This window comes from Lathamus discolor, chromosome 2, assembly GCF_037157495.1.
Source record: "Lathamus discolor isolate bLatDis1 chromosome 2, bLatDis1.hap1, whole genome shotgun sequence".
NCBI classification, from domain to species: Eukaryota; Metazoa; Chordata; class Aves; order Psittaciformes; family Psittacidae; genus Lathamus; species Lathamus discolor.
The window spans coordinates 71459924-71477594 of record NC_088885.1 but is presented as its reverse complement, the minus strand read 5'-3'; the positions used below and the strand labels follow the sequence as shown (position 1 = coordinate 71477594).

At 46.5% G+C, this 17671-nt stretch overlaps 1 protein-coding gene across 1 annotated transcript in view; it reads left to right on the top strand.

Annotated features, from left to right (window-relative positions):
- The window catches only part of BMP6 (bone morphogenetic protein 6), a 91425-nt gene that overhangs the window by 72182 nt on the left and 1572 nt on the right, over window positions 1–17671 (top strand). The window contains exons 3-6 of the mRNA XM_065667392.1: window positions 5410–5558; window positions 6779–6976; window positions 15205–15281; window positions 17487–17597. Coding sequence (XP_065523464.1) covers window positions 5410–5558; window positions 6779–6976; window positions 15205–15281; window positions 17487–17597 — 535 coding nt within the window. The remainder of the gene's footprint in view (window positions 1–5409; window positions 5559–6778; window positions 6977–15204; window positions 15282–17486; window positions 17598–17671) is intronic.

Sequence of the window (17671 nt, the reverse complement as noted above, 5' to 3'; positions counted from 1 at the left end):
GGTAATTGCGAGCTTTGAAGTCAGGCCAAAATGTTGTTCCGAGATCCGTAATTAAAATGAGAGACCTTTAACTTGGTCATTTTGAAGGTGAGATTTCTGTTTGTTCTCGCTGCCTCCCTGGTAAAACTTCTGCCTGCTTGGGGAAAGAAGGCCAGGGAGGGTGGGAAAGTAAAAAACCTACTTCAACAGATGCTTCTTTAAATTTAGCTTTTTATAGCTTTGGTGTTTTTCCTGTAGCAAAGTTCCATGTTGTAATGTGTACCCAGAACAGAGAAATTATTTTAATGTGAACATTTCACTAAGTATAGTAACTGAGTTTAACCACTTGACCTGGTTACTAATTTGACTAAATTCTAATCTAATTAGTGTTCAATTAAAGAGAATTAGCACCCAGAGACATTCTGTTGAAAGGTTTACACAGAGGTTTCAGTTGACAAAATATTTATCTTACAGCGGGAAAAGCACTGAAGTTAAATGCAAGCTGTTTCTCCTATAAATGCCCTGGGTACATGGTTGGGATGCCGGCGTTAAGAATAGTAGCTATATTTGATATTTATATCTGACAGATCAGCTCGCTCTCCGAGGACACTGGAGCTAAATCCTGCCTTCTGAATTATACAGGCCGTATTTCTCCAGTAAACTGTGTACTTCCTTCTGTTTACTGCAGCCACTTGTGATTGCTCTGTTGACCTTTGCTTCTCCATCCTCCTCTAGAGTCCTCTGAAGTTCATGGAAACACTTCCATTTATTTCCTGGGACTTGAGACCATACTTAAGGGCCCTGATCCAGAACGAAGACCTCCTGTTTTGAGTTGGGAATCTCTAACTTGCACCTTCCCATTTAACGTCCTCTCTTGTCTCAGGAAAGTTGTTTCAGCTCATTGCCTCAGTTTCTCCTGTTCACCTGCTTTTCATTAATAATCTAAGTTTAATACGTATTCTGCCTGCAGCACCTTTGTTATGAAAATCATTAACTGAACTCATCCAGATGGTTAAGCAAAAGGAAAGGTAAGTAAGCAAAGTAAAGATGAGACTGTCAGGTACCATAGTGACAATGAGATGACAGCAGCTGTATAAAACCCCAGAGGAAGGTTTAGACAGAGAGGATGTTAAAAAGCTGCCTGATTTGGTGATGAACTTAATCTTCTGTACACTGAATTTCCTGCTATGCAGGTGCCAGAGGCCCTGTGATATCCTTTGACATGCGGGGTTGCTTGGGCATTAAACCTCTGGACTGACTCTGCTTTCTTCAGCCTGTGCTGAGAGAGCAGGTATTCCTCTTTGCTCAACGATGCTGGCTCATGTATTTCTTCTGGCCTTTCTTTTTCTAGCTTTTTCCCCATTCTTCTTGCCCCCTTCCCATTTCCCTTAGGTCCCATCTTGCCTGTTATTCGCAAACGCTGAAGTTTTCAAATAATCCATTAATGTGACCACATACACGGTTGCATGCTTTTCTTTGAAAGGCCACTGCCCGCCTCACTGCACAGGATCAATGTCATCAGTTAATGACTAGGAATTCAAGAGTTTGTTGCATGCAACTTGCACAGTATGTGATCTGTTTCTCACCTCCTTGTCCACTCTTGAGATTTTGCATTGACTATGGGCTTGCATCTACTTGTGTGTAGCACTCTCCAGCATGATATCTTACAGCTTCTTGTGCTACTTCTTGTTTTGACATGGCTATAAGGCAAAGCTAGTGGTGGTGTTCTGATCATGAAGATGAGAAGCTGATGCAAACACCCATGGCAAAAATAGTCTTTGGCAAAATCATCCTGCAGTCCAGCAGCTGGAGTGGCAATAAGGCTATGTAGCAGCTTTAGTTCTTATGCTTCCCACCTTTCTTTTGCAGCCCTGTGGGAGAGGGATGAGATAAATGTGTTTTCTATGGTCTTCAGAGAGCAGAACTAGGCGGGGGGAAGAAAATTCCAGTTGTGAACTTTGGAGCAAGACTGGTAGTGTGAGATTCACATCACTGACATCTGTTACTATGTTTGTTGGCAGCTGTGCTGCTGCAGATGACAGTGGTCGCAGGTTGTAGCCCTCTGTGAGCCATTGGCGCAGGAAGATTCCAGTAGTTTCCCTACTGCTTCTAGACACAGATGGATTCTGAGTCAGGGATAATGGGCCTGATTCACAGAGGTTTGGTGGCCATAAGTACTTTTTACTCTCTTTTCTTTGCAGACTTTTTCCTTTTATCCAGGGTCTCTCCATCCAGTCCTTGCATGTCTATGTATCCCTCAGCACTGCAGCAAATCCTTCACCCTTCCCCTTCTAAACAGATAGATATTCTTTCTTTTCCAGCCTGGGCCAGAATGGAAGATCTCCCAGTCTCCATTCCAAGATCAGACATTGTACGGCCTTTTTGGAGGAGTAGTAGGAACATTTCTTCTCAGCTATGTGGCTGTAGGGAAAAGCAGTTTGCTATCAGTTGATACATGGTGTTTGGCTTATCAAGGGGGAAAGGAGGGGAAAGTATGTTCCCTGCATACAGAAAGTCCAGAGGATTTTGTTGCTGAACTCTGAGTCTCTGTTGAGCCTGTGTGGGCAGCAATTTTCAAGTTCTTCTGCTTGGCCAAAATTGAAGTGATTTTCTTAGAGGAAGAAGGACATACAATGTTCCTATTCTGAAAAATACAAAGGAGTGGTTAAAGACACTCAGCTAAATACTTGGGATTGTTTTTTATGTGACTATTTTTTTCCGCTGATTTTGTTGGAAAAAGGTGACCATTTTTTTAAAACCTTCATGCCATAAAACAAACTAGTAAGAAATTGTATGCAATTTTGTGCAGCCTGGTAAAGTTTGGGTGACAAACATTAATTGAAAGCAGGCTTAAGCAGAAAGTATTAGAACGTGTTACATTGCTACTATGACAAAACAATACCTGTGGGGTAAACCTTCAGTGCTGGCTTCCGGTCAAATAGTGCAGAAGTCAGTTGAATAACTGATTGAAAACAAGTCCTGTATGAGACTTATTGCAAAGAGTTAACTGGATTGGAGAGCCCAATTGTCGTTTTTCTGCATTTTTCAAAGGAATTGAAATCTTTCCAAAATGAGTGTGACATACTGGGCTAAAGTGGAGCATTCTTGTTTGGTAGAATTGTACCATTGCTTATTACTTTTGTGGAGGACACGAAGGTGGGGCAGACCCACGGGAAGGCAAGTCTGAATTTTAAGTGCATCTAATCATGATGGTGGTTCAGTCTCAGGGCAGGGGGAAAGTGTGATTTGGTAGAAAGAAGAACTGCATTTGGACCTGAAAAATCGGTGATGTAAATACACCATAGGAAATGACTGGGTCCTGTGCGGTTCAGCAGCATGGATCTAAGGATTATAGTGGATCACAAGATGAACATCAGTTAACAGTGTGAGTTTTGTGAAGAAGCCAAAACCATATTCTGACATGTATGGGTAGAGGCATAGTCTGTGAGATGCATGAAGTGCATCAAGTCTGTGAGATGCATCTTCCACTTCACTCAGTGAGATCAAGTGAAACACATTCAATTTCCTGGAAAGGTGGAAAGTCCTGAGGCTGGAAATCTGTAAGATCACGTCAGGCAAACATCTCTCAGGAGTGATGTGGAGGTAGTTGGTCCTGCCTGGAATGCGGGGGAATGTGCTAGATGATGCCATATGGTGGTGCTTTCAGGCTTTACAGCTCTCTGATATCTGCCTTCCCAAAGTGCAAGGCAATGGGGAATATAAACTCTGAGCCTCCTCTTCATGTTTTTGAGTATCTGACTACTCCCCTGTGGTTGAGTGTTCTTGCGGGTTTGCTCTTATGGAGTTCCAATGGCTCTCCAGCCAGACATGTTTGGTTTGGGGGGATGTAATGCTGAAGTTACTCTACTCTGGAGGCTCCAGCGGGCATTGTCTGGAGTGGATGAGTGCCAGGAAGATTATGGCACTTAGAGGAGGGGAGGTAGGACAGGAGATCAGAAAGCAATTGGTGTGAGGGGGAATGTCAGCTGCTAGGAAAACCCCTTTTTGGATATAGTCTATTTCAAGCACTGGAGAGAACCAATGTGTAAGTTGTATTCAGAGGTTGGAATGACCTAGCAGTTCATTCCTCTCTTAAACCTGGACAGGGTAAGAGTGGTCTCAGCTGCAGCTGCTGTTTGTGGTCTCCTTTAAGCAACACTTCAGCTTATATACCCTGCCTGGGAAAGCCCAACTCTTTCAACCTTAAGGTTTCCAAAACACTTAGCAGCTGGCCAGCCCCAGCCACTCACCGCTGTTGGATGTGAAGGTCAGAGCTGTTCCTGAACCCTCTTCCCATTGGAGAAGCCATGGCAAAGACCCCTGTGGGAAAGGCTGCTGAGTCAGACACGGAGTGTGCGGCTACCAGCAAGGCAGAGGAAAGCCTCTATGCTGTAAAAATAGCTGCACTAGGAGCCCTAATACACTTAAGTGCTTATTTTTCCACGTGTGATCTCATGCAACCCAAGCTGCTGGGCAGTATGACATAGCAGTTGGCCAAAAATAAAACATAACTCAATCAAAATGTTGGGTTTTTTCTGAAGTTAACCTTTGATGGGTGGAAGGGACAGGTACCTGTTTTCTCATTTCCATGCAGCTGCTGTTAGAAAAAAGAAATCCAGGGAGGAAGAGAGGTGAAGATGGGATTGACACCCAGTATCCATTTTGTGGTGATGGCCACAGGTTAAGGATAGGAATTGTAGCTCTCTTGCACAGGAAAGTTATGCCTATAATACAGTGCGAAAATGTACATGGTGTTTCTGGGTGCTTCTCCAGCTGATTTCATTGAACTCATTTTGTTGAGTTTTGATAGGCATTTAATGCTGCAAAAAAAAGGTATGTATAGACTTGATAACATTTGAAGGTGAAACCTATGAATGAGACCCAGTGCCAAGAGCCTGGGAACAAGGTGCTCTAATCCCTGTTGATAAGCCTTGGAATAATGTCTTTATAGTGGCCATCACTGCTTGCTGCTTGGCCTGTTAGTTGAGTTTTATTTTTTATTTTGGTCAATTATGGTGTGTTTGTGTTTTGGAAAGGGGGCTGAAACCACGCCACACATTTGACAAAGCCATTAAATGCCTGGAAATGCTGTTAGTTTGAACACTGTCCTACTGGGCTAGCATTATACTCTTCAGGGAGAAGAGTACCTTACTAATGCCTTGTCCCTGGAGAATTGGACAGATCTGAGGAGTAGAATTGCTTTCCTCTAGCCTAGAAAATAGTGACAAGCCTTTGTAATCCTGAATTTCACATGTGCATGTGCATCTCATGGCAAAACTCTAGATACAGACGGGCAGATTTTAGGCGTTGTGTTTTTTCCTAGCTATTAACATCACTTCTAATGATTTCAGGTTTTGTTTCTGTAACGGCAAAAGCCAGGGGAGGAAATCCCAGACATCACAATATTATCATTGTGCTTTTCCTCTGCAGGGCCTCTGATCTGTTTCTGCTGGACACACGGGTGGTGTGGGCCTCAGAGGAGGGCTGGCTGGAGTTCGATGTCACCGCCACCAGTAACATGTGGGTGATGAACCCTCAGCACAACATGGGACTGCAGCTGAGCGTGGTGACTCGGGATGGTACGTTATGGGCAAGTTAGTGCAAGTCACCTCACAAGTCTCTTGTATGATGTCTAGACGCAGTGCTGACAGAGTCCAGTTGCGATATGGGGAGGTAAGCACCCTGCCTTTGTAGGCAGCTGTAGCCAACAACACAAGCAACAGTCTGAGGGCACATATAGAGGGCTGTGAGTTCTTGGCTATCCCATGATGGGCATGTCTTTCCTCATGAGTGAGGTGAGGTGTCTCTGAACAGTACCAGAATGAGCTGGTGCAAGTGGGCTGGGGTAGGGCACTCATTCTTGGGTTGGAGGTGGAAGGGGGCACGAAGCTGGGGTTCCAGGTGGGGTGAGGTTTAGGGGTTAGAGGAAGATAATTGAGCAGGGTTGTGGGTGTGCACCTCCCCATGTGGGATTATGGCAACCCTCCTGGCTGCTGCAGCTGCTGTCATTGCTTGGATCTCATCAAACCTGAGGTGGGAGCTGTGCACTGAAGAAGCAAACGCAGTCTCTGTGTGGGGCTGTTTCCTCTGAGGGTGGCTGCAATGATAGCTTTTCACAGTCCACAGAAACTTTACAAGGTGGAAAAGAAGAGAAGAAACTGCAAAAGAGCATGAAGTTGAGTGTTGGAATATAAGCAGTGGGGAAGAATAGGATCTACATGAGCAGAAGGTGACTAAAAAGAAGACTATGACATCTGTCTGTAGGAATCAGTCTCCAACCTTATGTTTTCTTCCTATTCCTTTATGCTGGAGTTTGACACACCTATGGGGTCAAGTGAGACCAGAGGGGCTATCCACTGTTCTCCCTGAGGAAATGTTAGTGCCAGCTTCCACCTTCCCAAATAGGCTGAGAGCCCGTCCCTGTGCTCCTGACAAAAGCACCCCATCTCTTTGCCCTCTGCTCTCTCCTAATCCCATCTCTGCTTCTCGTGTTTCATGGGCAGCAGAACTAATTTTAGTTTACATATCTATCTGTATACATTTTCAGCGCCTAAACTGAGTAGAGATGCCATTGGGGTACCAAAGACCCAGGTGCTGCAAGCCCCTCATCCAGGATGGATGGGATGCTGTCATAAAAATATCCATGTGTCATGGTGGCAGGAGGGGAATGTGTAGTGATTAAAAAAGCGAAGTATGAGCAGGAAGAAAGGAAGCACAGCTGATGGGGACGCCAAGATGCTGGACAGAGCAATCCAAACACACTTTTTGTCTAACACTCCCTTTTCTGTTTGGTTTGAAGGTTTCAGTGTAAATCCTAGAGAAGCAGGCCTTATGGGCCGAGATGGCCCTTACGACAAACAGCCTTTCATGGTGGCCTTCTTCAAAGTGAGTGAAGTTCACGTACGGACCACTAGGTCAGCAACGAGCAGGCGCCGGCAACAGAGTCGAAACCGCTCCACCCAGGCTCAGGATGTTTCCAGGGTGTCTAGTGTCACAGGTAATGATCCAACACAGGTAATCATCCGACACAGGCTGGGCCAGCTTCTTGTCATGTTTGTATTTGCTCTGAGTGCAGAAGCAAGAAGGGGTGTGTAAGGTGGGATGCTCTTGGGGAAACAGGTTGTATCTGCAAGGAAATGGAAGTAACTCACTTAAAATGAGACTTACAGAAGACCTCTTGAATCCAGAGTGGAGTCCGACCCCCATCTGAAGTTGCAGCCATTGAATTCATGGGGCCGAGGTGTTTTAATCCTGACTCTTGTACTTGTAGGTTGCTTGCTACGCAGCATTTGCCTAGCAGTGTATAGTAGGTGAAATGCATTTTCAGGCAGACAAAGAGGATTGCCTGTTTGCAGTGGAAATGTTGCATGTTGCAGATACTGTACAGCAGACTTGTGAGTGCTGTTGTGGGCTGGTGGGACAATACAATAACTGAAATTTGTTCTGTCTTCTGAGTCTTGTCTGTTTTCTAGCCACTCTGCCCGGCATCACAGTGCTGCAAGTTCTGCGTTCACTGAGTACCTTCTTTCCTCTCAAGCATTTCAGCCTGTTCCAAGTTACTTGATTAATTTGCTTATGCTGCCCCCTTCATTTCCAATGGGATCCCTGCTTTTCCTGTATCCAGAAATGACTATACCCCAAGGAGGAGAGGTGGCTCTATTTTTTACTCTACATCCAGACACAGCACAGGGAGGTGAGGCAGCATTGCCAAAACTTAGCCAGCGTGAATCGGTAGGCTGTCCCCTTCTCTTGCATGTGCACCCGAAGAGGCCCCATGTTGCCTGTGGCACTGGGAGCCTGCAGGGAGCCAGAGCCAGATTAGGAACCCCTCCAGGGCTAGAAGCCAGGCTTTAGGCATGTCTTGTGTGTCAGTGCAGTCCTATTGCTTATCCCAGTGATTATTGCACATCCCAGTGTGATGATGGACTTGCCCTTTGAGCTAGTGCGTGCCAGCAGCTGTTGGCCACCAAGTGGCTGTTGTGTCTCTTCATGGTGTGTGCTGCACTGTGGCCATGGGTTCCTATGCCATGTCATGCAAGTGCTGGGCTTGGCTGGGTATGAAGTGTCACTTCATGATTTTAAGGGCAAAAGGGGTGACTCGGTTCTCCAGCCTGGCCTCCTCATGGGAGGCTGGCCAGAGGAGTTACCATCTAATCTGGTGTGAGAGCCCTCTGTAGCCCTGCAGCTGGGAGCCGTCCGTCAGTCCCAGTTGCTGAGACGTGCTTTGGTCCCAGTTGTCCTTGGAGTCTCCAAGCTGCAGTTTTAAAAGCAGGGATCAGGGCTCTTCACTGGGTTACCTTCCCGTGTGCTGGGCTTGCCAGCGGCATTAAGTAGTTTATTCATCTGGGTGTTATAAAAGCAATAAGCCCAGTCGTTACACAGGCAGCATACAGTTCTCACACTCCGGTGGGCTCGGCTGCTGCGCTCCCTCCACCACAAGAACCAATATTGCAATGCATTCACAGGATTTTGGGAAAGTTACTTGCTGCATTGCTGCTTTGTGGTGCTGGTGGCCAAGTCAGGATAAGTTCCAAATTTTAATCCCTAGCTCCGCAAGCTTCACAGTGCTAAAAACGAATCTTCACTGCTATTAAATCAGGCAATGTGACACAAAGCTCCAGAGGGAGCAGATATATTGGGCAAAAGGGGTCATTTCTATGTTGTTGCTTTCTTGAATATACCACACATTAGGTCATAAAATTATAAAATGACAAAGAGGGAAAAAATAGCTGGTCATTCTGTGGTCTCGAGGGCTTTTTTGAGCTCTTCCAGCTCAAAGCCAGCTTCAATTTAAAACCTGAAATTTGGCAGTTCAGTAGTCAACAAGGTATAGTTGAGCTGCTGTGGATTTAAGGCGGGGGAAAGGAGGGGAATTTAAAGTTAAGATGTATGTTTGGTTGGTTTCTGTGTTTGGAATAGAGACTACAGCAGCTTATTTTCCTTTCTAAGTGTGACACTCTTAGACACTGTTCTCCTTAAGAAGTGGTTGATTTAATAGCCCAAGAGGCACCAATGACCAATACATGTTTTTAGTGTTAAAGAGATCACAGGGGGTTTTGGGGTTTTCTTTGTGTGAGTTCCTACATCTGTGCCCTGATGATGCATGGCAGGGCTGGAAAAGTGTTCACTCCAGGATGAAGCAGTATGCGAGCCCAGGGGTGTTACCCTGAAGGCTGTCTTGCTCTTCTTAAGGTGCCCTGATGCGTCTGGACCCAAAGCAGGTGCAGAACTGGGATGTTGTGGCCCCTTCCTGTGCATCTCCCTGCCTGCACATCTTCCTCTCACTGTATCTTACATCACGTCAGATTTTTGGTCTATGGTCTTCCCTGAGCTAGGATTGATGCTGCCTGTCAGGGGTTGAGGGCAGTTTCAGTTTTTCTCCTGGAGAGCAAGGCAGCTGGCTGGCATTGATGTTTTTTGTAGATTGAACCTTCCTTCCTCTATGTTAGTGAATACACAGGGCTTGCTTTCTTCAGTACAAAAATGAACCCCTTTCCCAAAAGATGCTGTGAGTTGGGGTGGAGTGGTATGTTTTAAAAAGCCCTATTTACTATCTAAATATGGAAAGCATTTCAAGTCCTGCCGTTCGGAGTGCATGAAGTGTATGCTGCTGGGCTGGTACTGGATCTGGTGAGCTGGCAGTGGGGGGTTACACGAAGTCATGCTGCTACGTGTGGGACTGGGACCCTGCTGTGCTCCCTTTGATGTGCAGTTGTTGTCCTGCAGTCAGCACCAAGTGGTCAGATACTAAGGTTATGGCTGTGGCATAAGAATCTCAATGGTCTGTATTTTTTCACCAAGGAAGCTCATTTCCCCATATTATCAACACGTAATTATGACTGGCTTATATAAAGCAGAACTGAGTAACCCCCATGGCTATAAACTGCTTTGACAGAGAGTCCTGCATCAGTGCACTTCTGGAGCCAAGCTCTGTTCTTCTGCAGAAGGACGATGAACAGGAGGAATAAGAAGTATGTTCAACTGTTGAGGTGGAAAACCATATGCCAGTTCTAGCCTAGGACATGGAGGAGGAATGAGGTGGATGGGAAGAGCACGCAGGTGTTTCTATTCTGTTGGCTATAAGACCTGGAGGCCCTGCTCAGCCGTGTCTTGAAGTGGGTTTAGCTTGTGTTCTCAGACTTCAGGGCTGCCCCTCTAGTTAACCTGAAGAGCTGGGGACTCTCCTTAACATAACAGGTAGTGAACCTCGAGCCTAAGGACTCTGTCACCATACAGCCAGCTCCTTCATGACTTACAGTTCTGTCCAGTGGTGTTAATCCTCCTCTTCTGTCAGTCCTTGGGCACATCCCTTCCCATCAGCCCCTTCTTATGGAGAGAGCTGCATTTAAACGTCTGACTTGGGCTGCACTGTTTGCTCTGAGTAAAACTCACGCAATACCCCTTTTTGCATCCTTCTCTTTAGCCACCCTGTCGCCTCTGGAACTGCTGTGAGGTGCTCCATGAGAAATGAAGGGGCTCTCCAAGTGGCCTTTCCTTCCAGCAGACATGCACGGCACCAGGCAGATTTCCCCACATACACGGGAAACCAAATATCACAAAGGGCAGCATGCAGAAACGCTGAAGGCAAATAAGGCCAAATGCTTCCATGATGGCAAGGATCTTGTTAACAAATGTCATTATCTTGCGGCCAATCTTCCCTTTAGTAAGAGCGCTCAGATGCAGACTGGAGCAGCGTGGCCAGCTTTTCTGTACGTGCCTTCACATGCAGGTCCACGTCAGCCCGACATCTCCCGTCTTCCCACCCAAGCAGATCGCTTTCATGTGAAGTGGGCTGTTATTAACTGTGTGATCAGTTTACACCAGCTTTATCCGGGCAAATCACCAAAGTCAAACACCAAGAAGAAGGGGCTGGCCTCGGAGACCTCTGTCAAAGCTATTTTGAATCACAGAAGCAATTAATTACTGTGTGGAATTTGGTAAGCTGGCACCTTGGGAGCAGCAAGGGTGTTCTCAGACAGATCGACCTCAGCAAATATTTATATATTCTTTGCCAGCACTTAACGTGGGAGAGGATATAGGAAATCTAAGGTGGGTGCATAAGTATCTGTAGGAGGAAGACCATTAAGTCAGGCTATTCTCTCTCCGCTTTCAGCAACACGCATGCCAGTGTCCAGCCTTAAGAGAAACATCTGTGCTCACAGAAAGTCAGACTGTACGTTCTGATGAAGGCAGACAACGTTCAGTGCAAACAGCCCACAGACACAAGCCATCTTAACTGCGCTGTTTTAACTGCGCTGCCCTGGAAGTTATTTTTAAGTGTAGACCTAGGGTTTTTTTTTAAATCTCTGTTTTAGGCAAAATAGTTTGCAGTGTGATTAAATGCAGTGCCTTGTAAATGCCAAGCTAGTGGTTCTGAATTGCTACATTCAGGGGAAAATAAAGACAAAGTTTTGCTAAACCCACAATGAGCTTATAGGAGCTCCCTAAACTCACTGAGATTTCGAAGGTCTCTGGCAAACAATCCTTGCAAATCATGTCGTGGCAATGCAAGCTGGGCCTGTCGTGGCTATTTGCGGGGACACCCCTCACTGCAAGCTGCCTACTTTCGGTCCTCCTGGCTCCCCACTGCAGGGCTGGCAGGAAGGGACATGTACCCTGTTGTCTCTTGGCAGTTGGATCTTCCATTGCAAACCACCTCGAATGGCAATTTGGGCTAAAACAGGTGAGTATGCTGGACTGGGGTAGCTGATACTGGTAGGCTCTGGGGAAATGTGTTGTGGAGGCCAACTTCAGTAGCTCAGTGAGCTCTATCTCACCACCAGAAATCCTCTACTGTGTGGATTCTTCTCCTTTCAGCCTGCGTGTACATCCAGTGTGCATGGTGGTTAGGGCATATGCAGAGCTCCAGACCTTGGGGAATGGATCATTATTATGTGCATCTGTATTGCTGCTTTTTTTTCCCCAACTCAGAAAGCCACTGCTAAGGGTTGATTAAAGGTTTGTAACATCCCTAAAGTTCAGCTACAGTAGATTCTATAAAGTAGACTTGGTAGGCAAACATAAGAAGAGAGGGCACAGGAGCTTGGGGTGAGGGCTAAGCAGAGGACAGGGCTCCTTATCCCAGGCTCCTTATCCTAGGAGAAGGGATATTTAGTATGTCAACATTTAAGAAAGCAAAAACTGAGTTTGGGCAAGTGAGAATCATGGAGTACCAGGGTGGAAGGGACCCATCTTTCTTGGCAAAAGCGCAGCCTAGACAAGATGGCCCAGCGGTCTGTTCAGCTGAATCTCAAAAGTGTCCAATATCGGGGAATACACTACTTCCCTGGGGAGATTATTCCAATGGCTGATGGTTCTCATTGTGAAAAACTTCCCTCTTGTGTCCAATTGGAATCTCTTTTCTGTATGACTCCTTGTAAAAAGGGAGTCTCAGTCTTCTTTGTAGCCACCCTTTAAATACTGGAACATGGTGGTCAGGTCTCCCCTGAGCCTTCTTTTTTCAAGGCTGTACAAACCCAGCTCTCTCAGCCTCTCTTCTCATGGCTTCCCAATCCTTTGATCAAATTTGTGACCTTTCTCTGGACCTTCTCCAGCCTGTCCGCATCCTTTTTGCCATAGCAGGGAGCAAATCTGAACACAGTATTCCAGGTGTCACACTTCAAGCACTGAGTGGGATGATGACTTTTTCATCTCTGCTGTTGATGCCCTTGTTGATGCAACCCAGCATCCTGTTGGCTTTCTTTGCCACAGCAGCACACTGTCCATTCACATACATTGAACTTGTTGTCCACCAGGACCCCCAGCTCCCTTTCCACAGAGCTGCTCCCCAACCAGACAGATTCCAGCCTGTAAGGAGTTAGAGCTGTCTGCGTCTACTTTGGATGGAGTGGCCAGCCCTCAGTGCAGGGTGTGAGTCAGGTCACTCCAGCTGAGCCGATTTCTGGGGGCCAGTTTCAGGCAGTGTGAGAGTGGACACATTCATAACATGTTCTGCTTCATGTAGCTTGTTAAACAGCTCTTCCCCCCCCTGCCTTGTGTTTTCTTAAACTTGTGATTGCTCACAGCCTTCCTGTCCACTCCTGTTTTCTCTGCCTCCCTTGCCTTCTCCACTTTCCTGTAGCTGATCTGGGTAAGGTGTAGCTGGATTTGGAATGTAGCATCATTCTGACCAGTTGATTGCACATAGATAACTCCACTGTAACTCCCTATCAAATACAGATGGTTTTCCCCTAAGAAAACTACGCATGTCCCATTGAAGAACAATGAAATTGTGGTTTTAGGTACTTAAATGAAAGCCTTTGGCCACTCAAAGTATCTTCTGTTCATTATTTTTCCCTTTGTTATGATCAGATCATTTAGAAATATCTCATGCTAGAAACCTGCTCCCGGGCTGAGGCAGGACTGAAAAGCTTCCTCTGAAAAACCCACCACACCCTGGTTTCTACTGGGTATGTCTGGTTTGAAAATGGAAAGCTTGAACAGAGAGCCTCACCCCTGTCCTTGCTACCGAGTGCTCCTGAAAGAGCGAATGTTTATGCTGCAGCAGGCTGTTAACCAGCGCTGCTCACCTGATTAAATCCGTGATTGAAGCGAAGCTATTGAAAGCCTGAAATGCAATCCTTACAGTTTAAAACCCAAACTGCTTCTAAAAACAACTCTCTAATCTTTGGTGGTTTGGAGGCTGGGTTCGAGGTGTAGGGTTTTTTTCAGCCCTCAGTGTTAACTGTACCCAGCTGTGATGCTGTGCTGCCCTTAATGTCAGTTGGATGTGCTTTTAGCATTATAGTTTTTCCTTTGAATAAATATTTGCATTTGTAGTTCCCAAACTTTGGGGGGGGGGTGGTGGAGGGAAGAAAAAGAAAGGCTTATTCAGAGCCAAGGAAAAAGTCACTGAAAATATTTTTCTATTCCAGCTGCCGCATCTGGGGAAAGCTGCGCCGGGAGGGTGCCCTTTCAAGCCGCATTAGGGGCGCTGGGGGGCTGGATAGCTGAAAGGCTCAGGACAGCGGGATGCAGGCACATCAGCATGTGGCATCTGCCTGCTGATGGAAACGCCTTTACTTGCAAATGAGGCGTGTGAGAGGAGAGGAGGCCCCTGTGGATAAGGCACTGGAGGAGAACATGGCCAGTCTGGGTCTAGCTCTGGGATGAGCACACGCATGTCACCGCACAGATGGGGACTGGGGCTCCCACGCTGCTCAGCCGAATTTGCTGCCATCTCTTCCTCTTGTGTTTCTCATGGGGGCGAAGCTCAGGTTCGGCAGCCACAGCCCGTGGCCAAGGCACCCAGCTGCAAAGGTGGTTTCTGTGGCTGCTGCGCTGAGGTCCAGCAGCCCCGTGAGGCGTGACGGAATCAGACACTGCCCAGCAAGGCTGAATGTGTGCAGCCACCCAGGGGTGAAAGGCCCCTCTGTCATGGCTCAGCTCCTCCACGGTTCCAGGTGTTCGTGTGTGGAGCCGCCTCTCATTCCAAATGTAAATGGGAAATTCCACTCTCTGTCCAAAGCCACACTTTGTAGGGCCATCGGGAGCAGCTCCTGCATGATTGAACCATCTTCATACATTGTGCCATGGCAAGGGGGAAGTCTATGGTCAGGGCTTTTCACCCTGTGCCCCCACTTTTCTGTGCAGTGTTGGCACTAAGGAGCAAGTTAATGTTGACAGCGTATCAAATCCTGTGTTATCTGCAGATAAGAAGGTTATGGGAGGGAGAAACTTGTTTTTCAGAGCATTGCTTGTGAAGGTCCAAGAGTGGTGGTGGTGCGTGGAGCTGTGTGTGATGTCCAGGGCAGGCTGTGGGTAAGGCAGAGAGAGGGATGGGGACATGGCTTCACTGCCTATGGGACATCTTAGCTGTTTAAGGACCGGTACAGGGGCACAAGGTGATGATTAACCTTCCCAGGGTTGTAATTCTCTCGGTCTCAAGCAGCCCAGCCTGTGCCTGGCTGAAGGAGCAGATTTATTTTTAAGAAACCATTTTACTGGAGATGTTTTACAAGTGCTGTTTGTCGAGTTACTGAAGGCGGCTGATGGAATTATAAGCAAGTCACTGTTACTTGGGTGTCTCCATTCCCACAGGCATCTTAAAAGCTTCAGTGCTGCTTTGGATGTCCCTCAACACCCTTACCCTTTTGGCTGCTGAGGGAGCTGCCGTTTCTCACTGCTGAGCCCACAGCGCGAACACATCTGGCCAGCTGTGCCCTCCAGCGATGCTCTGCCTGGTTTACTTTCTAAATTCCTGTTTTGTTCTTTTTCTTTTAACAGATTACAACAGCAGTGACTTAAAAACAGCGTGCAGAAAGCACGAGCTTTACGTTAGCTTCCAAGACTTGGGATGGCAGGTGGGTGATGTTTCTCTCTGGGTAAACTAGACATTTTGTTATGAAATGTTATCTAAACAGTGTCACGGTAATTCCACTCGAGGCTGCCATTATGCTTTAAAATGTCCCTTGTGTCTCCTCACTAAAACCAGTCACAGGGAAGGGCAAATAAATATTGATAGTTGTGACATTTGATAAGATCCAGAGGAAGCTTGATACTTTATGAGATTCAAATATACCGTCATTCTCTGTCACTCGCGGGAGTCACGGTACGGGCAAGGGCTCATATTCATGTGCCTCTAATGATAAGGAAAAGAATCTGATGTTAAGCAGTGATTTTAAACAATTGAAGTTTTTTCCTAGGGATCAGCCCTAATTTTAACCTTGGCCATTGTGTTGAAATCCTCCCCCTCCTGCCCCACAATTAGCACTGGCTGCGGTAGGTGGACTGAAGACTGGGTTTAGTTGCAATACCATGAGCGAGGCCAGGGAGTTGTTTAGAGTAAGTCATTTAGGACCATTATGTATAGAGTGTCAGGAAACATCACGTTTCAAAGAATGCCCTCATGGACTCCTTTTAATTTATTTATTTGTTGAAATTCTTTCATTCAGCACTTCTGTGAGGGAGGTCCCATTCAGATCAGCCAATGTTTTTACCAGATTGTAATTCAGGATGCCAGGGCTACCCCTGCTGCTTCTGTAATACCCACCACATGAAAATCCTCTCCCAGTTAATGGGGCAGCAACATTTTTTTGTAGCTTATGTGAACTCCAGCCCACTGGCCACAAACACGGATGCATACTGACTCCATTCCCATTACTTGCTAGTAATGGGCTTTCCTTTTTACTTGTGCACAGTCTTTCCACCTCCTCCCTAGCTTGTTTGCCCTGCCTCCAGGCAGGACATGTACTCCAGTTGTGAAGTTCATGGTCTAGAGGGCACTGCCTTTACCTTTCTAGTTGCAGAAAGGTAAGATGTTGCCAGAGAAAGGCCACAGACCAACAGGAGCTGGAATGCAGATCCTACTTACTGTAGGGAGATGATGGGCAGCAGCCCCCTGCAGTTGCTGGCTACTGCTCTCTCCTTCAAATCTTTTAGCAGAGCACTTCCCTTATACTGCATTAAACCTCAAGTTTAATTACATGGTCTGTACTGGCTGCTGTAGTAGGAGAGTGACAGTCTTATGAAAAGAAGCTCAGTTTACCGGGTGCAAATTATGGGTCAGTTAGTACAGGAAAGTGGAGGAGTGGTTTTGCTATGCCCAGGTATTTCTATGTTAGCAATCAACCAGCAGTCATGGCTGGCAAAGCTGCAGCAAGGCTCTGGCTGCTTAGGCCTGCTGTAGCAAACTGCAAGCTAAACCAGGTAATTGTTGTCAGGTAAAGGGGAAATCATCTAAGAATTATGTGCATGTGAAGTGTACCAGTGCATCCTCCTGCAGAGCCTAACACCAAGGGAGGTGAAATGCCTCCTGAGAATTGCTAGTGCTTTTAATTTACCCTTGGCTCTTTTGTGTCAGCAGCAGCGAAGCAGTAATTACTTTAATATCCCCTTGGTGAAGTGTCATCTTCTTCCGTAGCATGGCATAGATTACCACTGGGGCCACCTGCTTGCACATGCAGCACAGGCTGGCTGTCCTGTGTCTCCTTTAGGTAGAGGCAGATAAGCTGTTATGGTGCTACTGCTTTGCACCTTAGCAGACTAGTCCCCCTGTATAAGAGCATATAAGGTAGAGTGTCTGTGAGCACCACACCAGTGTTTTATATTGCCATTCTGGAGCTCCCTGGTTGAACTGTTCGTGTTTGCACACAGATGCATGTACATGACTTTCTCCAGAAGGGAACACTAGCCAAGGCAGTGACTCAGCCTCGGAAAGGTACTTCAGCTAGAGGGCCTAACCTGCAGGAAATACTGGAAAATAAAAGCATCCAAACCACAATCCCCACTGGGCAACCCAACAAGAGTTTTAGGAATACAACTCGTAGTTCATGGCAGTTAAGCTGTGCATAGACATGCGCCATTCTCTGGACATTAAAATCAGTGTGTCCATGGAAAAGTGATGGCTCACAAAAAAACCCAAACCCTAACAGCTTCAGTGAAAACACATTTTCACCCTCAAGAAAAAAGTTGGTGGAAAATTTTCAGCTGCTCTTAATTGCATGCAGTTGTCTGTACAAGTTGGCAACTCTTTAATTTGAATCACGTTCTGTTTGTTTCCTAAAAAGGACTGGATAATCGCTCCAAAGGGCTATGCAGCCAACTACTGTGATGGGGAGTGCTCGTTCCCACTCAACGCCCATATGAACGCAACCAATCATGCCATTGTACAAACTCTGGTAAGGCTCCAGAAAGCTCGATGCCAAAGCAATAGGTGAATTTGAAAATGAGTTACGATTGTCTCACTTGTGTT